Source organism: Merops nubicus, unplaced genomic scaffold (genome assembly GCF_000691845.1).
Source record: "Merops nubicus isolate BGI_N331 unplaced genomic scaffold, ASM69184v1 scaffold33326, whole genome shotgun sequence".
Classification (NCBI taxonomy): Eukaryota; Metazoa; Chordata; class Aves; order Coraciiformes; family Meropidae; genus Merops; species Merops nubicus.
The window spans coordinates 11232-23607 of NW_008617522.1; the positions used below are offsets into that span (position 1 = coordinate 11232).

At 39.8% G+C, this 12376-nt stretch overlaps 1 protein-coding gene across 1 annotated transcript; it reads right to left on the minus strand.

The window, feature by feature from the left end:
• Positions 1-963: 963 nt before the first annotated feature.
• SBNO1 (strawberry notch homolog 1 (Drosophila)) lies at positions 964-12345 on the minus strand (the record flags this gene model as incomplete). The annotated part of the gene is made up of 18 exons (XM_008943183.1): positions 964-2379; positions 2896-3089; positions 3528-3604; positions 4306-4443; positions 4856-4948; positions 5137-5231; positions 5310-5456; positions 5712-5786; positions 6301-6400; positions 6880-6951; positions 7051-7163; positions 7561-7696; positions 8931-9062; positions 9939-10108; positions 10198-10368; positions 10661-10858; positions 11423-11574; positions 12248-12345. Coding segments are annotated over 18 exons (2304 nt in total), but the record flags the coding sequence as incomplete, so codon positions are not given.
• Between the last annotated feature and the right edge of the window lie 31 nt (positions 12346-12376).

A 12376-nucleotide genomic window follows, 5' to 3' on the forward strand; every position in this document is an offset into this window, starting at 1 on the left:
TAAATGATGACTTGTTTTAAAAAAAAAAAATACATCACTATTTGTGAACCTACCACTTCTAGAACCTTCTTAGTGAGGATTAAGATCTAAAATATTATGTGACCATCTCAGATGGTTGCTGTTTCTACACCAAATAATAATAGCTTTTCAAAAGGCAGCAAAGTCCACACACAGCTTGCTGTTACTAGCAGTTCAGTTTGCTGCCTGCTGCCCTGAGGATCTGTCACCATACTTCTCAAAATCCCATTACTTCTGGAATGGATGCCAAACATCCCATGGTGGGTACCAAACAGGAACATCCTCTCCCACACCCTGTCTGTGGCCTGCAGCCTTCCAGGACAAAGCAGCTCCCACTGGTATCACAGCACTCAGACAAGCTTCCCCTTCTCTGCTGCCTGCATTCCAGGTGCTTTACAGAGCCAGAGCAGGCACAAGGGCAACAGGGAGCACACGGCTTCATCCTGGATCTGTATTTCCAGTTAGCCCCAAGCATGGGCAGGGGACTCCCCTGCTTGCCCGTTTCAGAGGGCAGCAGGGATTCCTCCCTCCCTCCCCAGCACACAGCTGCTGCTGCACGGTGCTGTCAGCACAGGCAGCACCCACAGGACCTCAAGGGAACTAACTGGCTAGGGGAGCTCACTGCAGCCTGGAGCTGTGGAGCTTCTGGCCTCAGGATGTGTAGGAAAACCTCCTTTGGCATTTGCATCTGGCTCACCCAGTGTTTGCAGAGGTGACACACGTTGCAGTGGATTGCTGCTGTCAGGGGAGCCTCACCTAAAACATGCATCCAGGTTTAAACACAGTTTACTTCTTGCCCCATTAATGAGTTCAACTGAGATCTGGACTGCAAGACAGAAGCTGGGTTAGAGCAGCCTGGAACATGCCACGTCCTGTCGGATTCCAATTGTACAGACTTGTTAGTTTTTTTGGAATACAGCGAGTGCCTAAACAAGACTCCACTTCTTGTTAGTACAATAACTTTTATTTGACATCTACAAGATCATTATCTTGTAGTTTTTTTGGACAGGTTTATACAATCTCAATTTTTCAATAGTGCAACCTGTGCAAGCAAGAAATGACAAACATTGTCCTTCACTTTCTTATAAACATCTACTATTATAGGCAAAACAAAACTTACCCATATTATAGATAAGTGACTATTCACATTTGTACATTACAATTTCTTTTAAACAGCTCCAGATAAACTCTACAATGTCTTACAACATATTAAACAGTATTCAAGTTACTGGGTAACAGAAACAGCACATACAGCGTAACCCTCAAGTGTTTCCCGTTCTCTAATTTACAGCTCAAGTAAGGTTTCATCTTACAAGTGACAAATTAAATTACATTAATGAAGTAAAAAATATAAGATTGTATGCGAGATGGAAGTGAATTTGCACTTAAGTTTCCATAACCACCTCGGATTAAGGAAATGCTTCAATTTAAGGAAAACAGGCATCCAGCCGTCTTTGCAGTACACATTAGGAATACCATTAATACATTAAAAATGAACTAATTTTAATTTAAGATGTTTATCACAAAAAGAACATGTTGTAGACTCAAATATATAACCCCCAGGAGAGAACCAGAAAAAATGCAACACCTGGGTATAAACACTATAAAAATGCAATAACCAATGCTGTACAACTAAGATTGTGTTTCTCTCCAAGTCCTGTCTCCTGTGTTTATCCTGTCCATGCCCGTTTCCAAAGACATGCACTGTCAAACAGAAACTGGGAAGGAACCTGAATGCATGATGTGCAACCTCTAGGTTTCATGCTTTTATAAACTCATAAATTGAAGAGAAAAACCCAATATATATTTTCTATATATATACTCAATACATGCATTCAAGGATATCTCCCACAGCAATGGCATTGATGCACTGCGTTAAACCCTGAGCACTGTATGACAAGATAAAAATAAAGCCTGCTTGGGGATTTTTCAAGCATTTTCAAACAAATTGTGGTTTGTAGCTTAAAAGGCCAAAAGTAAAAGCAAACAGGAAGCACTACAGAGAGCATAAGGAAAGACAGATGCACCACCATGAACAACTGCTGGCTTTCAGTTCTACCAACCTTTTTAGATCTCTTTATTCCCAAAGTATTTGAGAGCACACAACTGAACTGAAAAAGTTATATTTCTTTGGAATCTGTCCCTGATTTTTATGCAAGTGATATGCTTTTACAGCCTTTTCCTCAAACACCAAAGTCAACACCTGTACTTTGTCCTCTTACGCGTTGTTGAAATTGGTGATGCTCTGTGGGTGATGCTGCTGCCAGATCTGCTGCTGTTGTACTGCAAGCTGTTGAGACTGGTCTGATGTTGACAGGAGGTTTACAAGGGGCAAGACACAATTTGCAGGAATGATCAAACCTGAAAAGGGCAAGAAATCAATTTTCATAAGCATGCAAACAATTTAATGAAAATTACATTCAAATGACATGATTGTCTTGAAGTCATTCTAAACTACTGGTGACATGACTTTCAGTACCTCAAAACTCAGGAAAATCTCTATTTCAAGAGCTTACTACTCTTTGCCAGACATGGGGAAACAGTGGAGCCCTTACAGTTTAAAGGGAGCCTGGCTGGAACAAGCTGAATACAACATTTTTCCTCCTAGTAAATCAAAAGAACTGAGAGAATGAGTGTTCCAAAGCCTGGTTAAAAATTGTCTTCCTCCTTCAACCTGCCTCAAACCAGTGTCTGGGCTACAAATACAGATTTCAGCAGCTGTACTTCTGCCCCTCCCAGCAGACACACAGAGGAGCCTTTTCCCTTGTAAGCATTCTGTGAGGAAGTCTCTGATGTGACTCTCGATGTGGGATGACTTGTAACATCCAACCACTTCCCACTCCAAGATGGAAACAAGGGGGCAGAGGAGCCACTTACCTACGATTCTCTGCCCATCTTCTGTTCGTAGACGAACTATTTGCATTTTCACATTTGTGCCACTCACAGAGGCCAGCACCCCTTCCACCTTTGTCCAGACGCTCAGCACCGAGCCGCACAGGACGTAGTAAGTTCGGCAGCGCAGTCCCACCTCACAGACTAATCCCAGGCCTGCCTTCTTACAGTTGCCTCTCCTACAGCAGAGAGAGAAAGCTTTTGAAAATTCTGCAAACAGAAGGTATCCAATTCAATTAAAAATAAGACTTAAAGTTATTTGATGTATATTCAGAGTTGAGCGAGGGCTGCAAATACAGAGGAGGGTACTGCATCCACAGCACACCTCTAAGGGTCAGGCTGAGAGTGGTGGACTCTAGTACACAGCTACTCCTGGCTCATTCTACACGACTGCAAATTATACATCAGCATTCACCTAACACATCAGGTCTTCAAGGGCAAGTACAACGCTTCCTGTTTTCCCTCAAAGGTTGGGTCATTTGACTGGTCGTGGGACAATTTTTTTAAATGCAAGAGTCCCAAAGATTTCAAATGAATAGCAGAAAAACTGAAGTAGTGATAAACTAGCTTAGGTGAACAATTTCAGCTGTATAAATGTAGGTGCTTTAAATACTAACCAGTAAGCATGGGTGCAGGTATCTGCAGAAGAATTGTACTGCTCTAACCAGTGTGGCAGAGCATCTTCAGAAGGTACCTGGAAAAGTTGAAGTGGGAATAAAGTAGAACACATCAAGACTTGAAAAGAACAAAATAAAGAACGAAATAAATTGTCATTATTTGAGTAAAGAGGGAGCACCAACGTTATGATGGTAAAGAGGTACATTGTCCTGTAATTCCAAGCTAAGCAATGAAAATGCCATCTCAAAAGATGAGCAAAATGCTTGACAGTAGCAGAATTTGACTAACAAGAAAAGCAGCAGCTCAGAGCTTCCCTAACAATCAAGCAACTCAAGTTTTATCAAGTTTTTTCAAACTCAAGACCATAAAACTGACATGTTAAGACATTTTGCCAGCCTCTAAACAAAAGAATCCATTTAGAGCATTGCAAGTGACATCAGCCAACAGCTGAAGGCTCAGAATCACTGCTTAGACTACAGGGTGCACAGCTTTAAGAGCATGTCTGTACACCTTGCACAGAAGCAAAACTTTTCCTTCCCAGATCCTAAACCCCTCATTTTATATCCCCACATCAGATTGTTTACATTCAGAAAGCTTTAGACACGGGAATGCAGAAACTGTGTACGCCAGCTTAAAAAGGCCCAGATACAAGCTTTGCTCTGGAAAAATAAATATAGTTCTTAACTTGCCAGAATTATACACAAATACCAGAAAAAAGTCCTTACATATCTTTCCAAATTTTTCTAAGTTTCAAACTAGCATAACTTTAATGGTTACCTTCTTATATTTCTTTTTCAGGTCTGCACATGTTTCTAGTTTGAGTTGTTTCCCAGTATTTGGTCTGTATACTAAAAAAAGCTTCTTTTTAGGATTCACTTCTTTTACTAGAATAGCAGTTTTCTTGTTATTTCTTATCTGAAGAAGAAAAAAAAATTTTGTAAGTTTAAACATGCTGCCAGTATCTGCCTTAAGTGATTCCCTACTGTGCTCTTCACAGAGTAACTCTGTGTGCACACAAGACAAGCAGTAGTAAATAAGGCCACCTTTATAAGACAGTACCACTACTCTACAATAACCTCACAACTCTTCTTTACAGTGAAAGCACCTGGTTTCTTGATCCACGTTTATGTAAAAGCTACAAATTTGGGCTCACATTCCTATCAGTTAAACAGGAGAGCATCATACATCACACTGGAAACAAACATGAATTTTAATGTAAGACTGAAAGTATTTTGGAGAACTGAACATTAAGTTTTTCAGATGAGACAGCAGATTTGGTTAGGCACAAAAAAACTTCTCTGAAGATAAGCCAAGAGAAAAATCTTACCTGCATTGATAAATAAAATCCATCATCTGGACCAGTCTGTTCTGCCCAGATCTTAGTTGCTTCATCCCAAGACATTCCTCTCTCTACACTGATCTAGAAGACAGCCATGCAGGAGGGTTTGAATGGGAACAGGCTTTAAAACACCTACAGACAGGAACTAACAAACTGTAGAACCAAATATTGCCCCAGTGAAAAGCCTGGAACCTCCCCTCACTCAACACATGCTTTGCTGATTGCCAAATTTTATTAGCTCATAGAAAGAGGATAGAGAATGGACTTACTGTGTATAGTTCTACATGTCCAGAGGTAGAATATCCAGGAGTTAAAAACTTCTTCACATCTGCCTTCCTTACTTTCTCATCCCCAGAGCCCAAATCTTAAAAAAGAAAAGATGAAGTTACTCTCTTGCTCTGCTCTTACTTGAGTACAAGAGTACGGAGAAATTGATCCTCACCTAAGATGCCCATATCATATCTTCCATTCTTTTTAGCATTTTGAATAACTGCATTTAATGTGTCAGAGAAGTACTGGAACAATGCATTCTGCTGATGCACTTCCATACCCAGGATTCTGTTCAGAAATTTCCCTATATTGTTGTAATCTTAAAGAATAAGAAATACACATATTAGGTCAAGAAAGATTGATTGATGACAACATCCTCTCAATCAGTATTTAGAGTCTCAAAGAGATGACCTAAACCCATTTTTTGGGAAATGAGGAAAACATTCTCAAGTCCCCCCCAAAAAAAAGTCACTTTTCTACATAGTTACAACTTCAGTTCTATTGCTAGGAATCCACTATCATGATATATGATACTCCTGATGAAATTCCAAAGATACACTAAACACACAAATACCTTTATCAAGGGTGAGTATTCCAGATCTGTCTTCTACATTTATCAAGCCTACACCAATCAATCCCTGACGAACATCTAGGAGAAAGAAAGAAGTTTAATCATAGATGCTTTGCCATCTAAAAATAAACCAATTAAGTAACAGCTTGTTTAGCATTCTTGTTTCAGGATCCAATCCCAGAACTTCTGACACTTCAAATACACCACTTGCAATTTCTACCCAATACATCAATAATCAAGACAGAACTTGGCCTTCTGTCCTTCCAGGAAGCACAAGCAGGGAAAATTAAGGGCACAGGAGAATAAGATACTGCAACAGATAATGGGAAAATGAAGTTGAAGGACTGCATGTAATACTTTAGCCAAGCAGATATAGAACATGTCTTATACTGGGAGAGTTCATATTATCTTGTTTCATGTGAACTTCAGCATTCAAGCAATGTGCATGGGAATAACACCTAGTGAGAGCCTACCTGGGCCAGCTGGTCAGTTTAAGTAGTAACAAAGCTTTTCTGCCCTGAAATTATTTGCATTTTTTGCATACTGGAGAATGATCAAAAGGTAGCTATTACATCCAGTGAATTATACTTACCTTTGAAGAAGTCTCCAGGAAAATCAGGAGGTGGTGAGACCATTGGGGAGTCTAAGTTCACAATGGATTTCATAACAATCTCCAAAGCATTTCTGCCATACTGTGTAAGAAAAAGAACATTGCTCTAACAATGCCATCCAGTGTTTGTGCCTCAGCCCCAAGCACACAGAGTTTAATCAGTATTTGCAATTCCCAACACAACATTTTTCTCCACAGTAGTAAAGGGAGCTGGTTATCAGTTTTCCCATTATAAACTGCACTATATAAACAGCCCAGTCTTAATGTCCAGTTAGAATTGCCAAATTAATCTTTCAGTTTGACTGAAAGGATACATACCATTTACTTAAGGCTTGGATAGTGAGCAAATGCAGAAAAGTAATTTACACACATTACATGTGTTCCATGTGGCTTTGTAAACAGAATTAAGAATGTTCACTGGCTAGCTCAGAAAGAGGCCTCCCATTAGGAAGTCACACAGCTAAAAGCACTTGACAAGAGAGGGAAGAAACCCTTCCTCAAGAGGTCATTTGTGGAAAAAGCACCACAGCATGAGCTTTCAAACAGAAATAGAGCCATCACCTTGTTGTCAAAATTGAATCTGCTGAGGTCTCGAGTTTCCGTCGCCCGTCTGTCACCGTGAGTGAGGGCTCCCTGTTAAGACACATCTTTGTAATGAAATCAAGTTTTAAGGAGAAGAGATCTAAGTTGTATTTCCTCAAATGAGGGATCAATTTCTTGAAACAATCTTACCAAACTCTCTAGCCTTTTTGCAACTATAGATGCAAATCTTTGCTCTCCTGCCAATTCAGAAATTAGGAACACGTACTCCGGAGCAGTCACTTGGTTGGATCTATGAGTTCTTCCTGGATAATTAAGTAGAAGCACACATGTTAAATAAATTCTTCTTAATTGAACATTTCTAATAAACTATGAATTGTGAAGAGTAAAGACAAACAGCTAGAACTTGAACTTGGGCCTGCTGAAAATTGGTTTTTTTCCTGCAATATACCAAAGGCAGGTAGTGCTCAAATGCTCTACCTGTGGCAACTTCCATAAGGATACTTGAGCCATGGAAAAAGCCCTAAGCTGCAGTTTAAGTTTTCTCTGCTAGGTTTCTCTCAAAGCTTTCAATACTGTTAGCTGGGACTACAGATAAAGTTGATTCTGTTCATGGGTAAAGGGGATTGGAAGGGTCCTTGCTTAATCTATCTTAATTTCCTTGGATTAGAACACAGAATTAGATACAGAGAAGTTCTTTACCAAACTGCTGTATTGCTCTATCCGCGCTCCACGGCAGCTCCAGAGTCATGTGAACTCTCCGCCTCTGATTCTTAGCTCTGCGGTCTGCTTGCAAGGATATCCCAGAGCTGGCAGCCTCTGAGATTATGGCAATGTTCTTTTATTAAGAAAGGAGTTGTTAGTTAGCAATAAATCCAAGATTAAGCTTCAGTTTCTAAAAAAAATTAACTTTACAATTACTCCTAACATGGCTCTGGAATAGTTTCACTGTTATTTGATCTTCCTATCACAAGAAGAAGGGGCAGGGGAGAAAGCATTGCTCTCTACCAGAGTTAGAAATGACTGAATCTTTTTTGAGGGAAGAGAATGGGTTTTGCTTTACTGGGTGAAGTGAGGCAGTGCACCAGTCTTGCCATTCCAAAGGGCAGGTTTCTCTGATGCTGGCCTGCACTTCAGAAAGAAAAGGTGAGGGGGACACAGAGACTTGCTCTGATAGCAACCAACACAAGGCAAAAGTCTGCTGTTAATACTGTATAAGGAAAAGGAAACAGCCATTCTATTATGTGAATGCATTTGCCTCAGAAGAATGCAAATGTTTGGACTGTGCAGAGATCACAGGAACATGAGTATTCACTCTCAAGCGCAGCAAAAGACCATAGAAGTTCCACACCAAGAGCTACATTTACTTGACTTGCCCTCTTGTGGTAACATGGCCCAAATGAAGCACAGGAAAGTTGTGTGTTAGTTTTTTTTCCCCCCCTCTCCCCTCCAACTTTTATCAGCTTCAATTCTACCATTATTCCAGTTAGTACTTTCTTGCAGAGTGCAACATAAAGGACAAAAATCTGTCACTCTTGCCAGCATTGCTTCTCAATCCTTGTTAAGGTGAAAGCCCTCCACCTTTTCCCTTCAGCTCCTCACTGAAGGTTTTTCCTATCAAGTCAGTCAGTGGTTTTCCTCATTTCTCCATTTCATTATTTCCCCCTGGAAGCAGAGGCCCACACTGATCCAGGTAAAGGAATCACAGAGATGTGGAGGGTTTATCTGCCTTTTAAGCATATGGTGTTTTACAAGACCAGCTCAAAAGGTGCTAGCTTTCAGCTGGCACACGTGTACACATCTCGTGAGCACAGGCCTCTGTGGCCACCCAAACCACAGCCTGACCTTTAAGCATGCTGCAGCCATGTCCTAGACAGGGCAACTGAATGTACTGATTTGAAAAACAGAACACAGCAGTGAACAGAAAACGCTTTCTATCTAGCATGCACTTACAGTACTTAAAAAGTCACTGTGGGGTAATGTAGAGCCACAACTTGAGGAACTTAATCAGTGTTACTATGGCATCTGACAAGTTTTTTTTTTTTTAAAAGTTGGGTATCATTAAGAACTACCTTATCTCCATCCATGAACCTCTGTTTTTCTGTGATGTTGAGAATTTCAACAGGCACATCGAGTTCAGACCTTGACTCATAAGATATGCTGCCATCATCATTGCTCACAACTCTCCCTTTCCGGCCTGTCATCTTTAAAGACAAAAGGGAATACAAGCTCATTATAGCAATACCAACTTTACTACCTGACCCAAACCAAGCTATGATGCTATTTATTCACATACAAACATTAAAATAGATTCAGGAACTTACTCCAAGTGCAAAACTACATAAGAGAACCTGGATTTTTTTGGTTGATGTCATTATCTGCTATGTGCAACATTTACTTAGAGGTAACTCAGAGAATCAGAACTATAACAATGTGTATTTATCTATGTAGAAATTATGTGGCTTTATACTACTGTCCATAAGGGATTTATCAAGACCACTAAGAAAATACACTAAACTGACAGCTGAGATTGTCACTGACTTCAACAGGGTGTTTTAAAACAATGTTTCTGCTTGATACAGACAGACAGCTTACTAAAGATGTTTTAGAAGTTATTCCAAAAGAGATAATACTTCACCAGGCTTTTCACCAACACAGGTTTATTACACAGCTTCTTAATCTTCATTGCCAAGGAAGATGAACTAAAGCTGCTTTGTTTTATACAAACCACCTTCAAGTTGACTACAGCTAGTTAAGAGAAATATACCACTATAAAGCAAAAAAAAATAGAGTCTAGTTTCTTGTTGGGTAAATCATACTACCAGTTTTAAAAATCATTTATTTACCCATCCAGAGCTCTTCTCTGCATTCCAATACAATCTTCAAGTTTCTCTTTAATTGAGAGGCATTCAGCAAGGAAACATTCCACCACTGTGAGACTACTGTCTAGCACTGATAAACAAGTTATCTTTAACAGCTCAGTAGGTGACATGCAACCTTGAGTTTACTGCAGCCAGATAATACATGGCTGCAGAAAAAAAACAAAACTTTTTTTTTTATAAGTGTGAACACCAGCCTACCTCTGCAACATTTTCGGGACCACCCAGTTCATCTATAAGCTCATCCAGTGTATTAGGTGGAAGATCTTCAGCCAGCTTTTCCAGTTTATCAAGTAGTTCTTTTTTCATTTGTTGGGCCCTTTCGACAGCATCCTGACTTGTTACAAAGCTGCTGTTTGTGTTGCTGTTTGCTGAAATTTAAGAGAGACTCCTTATGATTTAGAATTTTGCTGCCTAACTGCTAAGAAAGGGAAGCAACATCAAAGGGACTTGCTCTTACCTGATGTGTTGGTGCTAGAAGTGGTGGTACCAACAGTGGAAGTAAAACAGCTAGGTCGTTTGGATCCGAGACCAGAAGCTAGTAAGGCACTTTGAATAGAATCTGGGTCTATACTTTTCTTCTTTTTCTTCTCTTTATTTTTTTTATGCTCTTTTCTGATTAACCAGGGATCTAAAAAGTTCAATAGAAGGTATTTTCAAAAAGTTTCAAGCATTTAGTATAAAGTCATCCTTTCATTTGAAAAGCTAGTCTTGTTACAAGAGGTGACAAAGTCTGAACTCCAGTGTGTAAAATCTACTTACAGAATATGTTGATCAACACTCTAGTACTAAATTCCAGTCTCATTAAACTACACAGTTATCAAACAGCTGGTTTTGGCTTACTGGGATGGTTAGAAAAGACTTCATGGTCACTGCCTGCAAGTACAGCGACTTGCTTGATGAAACACTTTAAACTGTCTTACCATCTTCATCATCTTCACTGGATTCATCTCTGAATGGGTTGAAGTCATCATCATCTCCAGAACTCAAAAACTTGGAGCTCTCATTGTCACTTTCTTCGTTGTCTGAAGCATCAGACTCACTTTCACTCTCATCAGAGCTGCTACCTGCAAGGCCACCTGTTTTGCGAGCTTTTTTGGCTTCTCTGCTCATTTCTTCACCTAATTCCATCACCACAGAAGGGGAAAAAAAAACACCACCATATTAGATTAGACCTTGTAGTCTACTTTCAAGGTTTGTTTTACCACCATTGCATACAAACTTGAAAAAAGTCTAAAATAGAACTGTTTTAAAGTTTTAACTCAGAACTCTTACAAGGTTTTTAATGTCACCTGCTTATTGGTAAAACCCCCAGTCAGTCTGGGAAGAGGGGTGGTATCAGGCTTCCCTTTACTGAGCCTCAGGAAAAAAAAGTAATTATTTGCATGACTGCATCAGGAAGTGGTTTGACATATGCACAGCAATTTGGGATATGCTCCCATACTAGATCAACCCAATTCTGGGCAAAGTAGTAACCAGAATTTACAGGTCATGTACTACTTCAGCAGCAGTTTTAAAATCTGTTAATGGAAACTTCTAGAAGTCTTAGAGACTTGTAATACATGTTCTTTCACGAGTGATTGCACCAATTATTTACATTCCCATATTTCTTCCAAAGTCTACTCTTAGGCAGCTCTACAATTGCCACTTTCACTATGGCATTAATGTTAGAACTTAAGCATCACCTTTCCGTTTCTTTATTTTGTTCTCCTTGCAAGGGCTGTCTCTGGGTGAATTGTTATTACTTTGAGCAGTTAAGTCAATTCCCAACAAGCTGAACAACTTCTTCCTGTCAGGAGCTGGAAAGTGCTTTTCAATAAGAGACTGAAATACTCCCCTGTTTAAGGAAAAAAAAAAATAAATAAAAAGGGTTCCTCAGTCCAATTTGCATTTATTTGAAGTACAAACCTGTAACATTTTAACAGCTTGCTTGACTTGCTCTGAAGAGTAATTCCTTCTGAATGCTATTACACAAGTACTCAGTGTAATTATCAGTCATATACTGTATTTGTCACCTTCTTGAAAGTAGGAGGCATTTACTTAACAGCACTTACTTATAGCTTGCTAAATTTGGTTTTGGTATCAAGGGGTATTGCTACTGCCATTTTCTTAGGGTTCAGTTTAAATGACAGATTAACTTTATTAATAATCTTTAGCAAGGTTGTCTCAAGATTGGGTCTGGTAAGAGGGAAGTGAGGACTGTAACTCGCTTTGGCAGTACACCTGGTGAGTTCTCCCCTGCCCCAGCCTGAGGACAGTGCTGGCTGTTCACACCTGAAAACATCTTTTCAGAGTGCCAGGAGAACTACAAGGTAACCAACGGTTTACTTGAGAAATCCTGTCAGATTTTTTGTCCAGGGAGTTTAAGTAAAAAACAGCAGCACTAAAGGACACCAAACTTTTCTGTGCACCAATGCATGTTCCACACATGAAAGGACAAACTACTGCACACGCTGTGCTGGATCAAGGTTAATTTTGTAAAGGATAGTTCTAGCAAACTTCAGACTTACTTTGCTGTAGAAACAAAGTCATTCAGTTCACCACCACCTTCTTCTAAAGCTTCCAATGTTCTTGCCTCTCCTGTTGACTGCAGGCCAATAACAACGCACTAAGGACAAATGAATACAAGCCATTGTCAC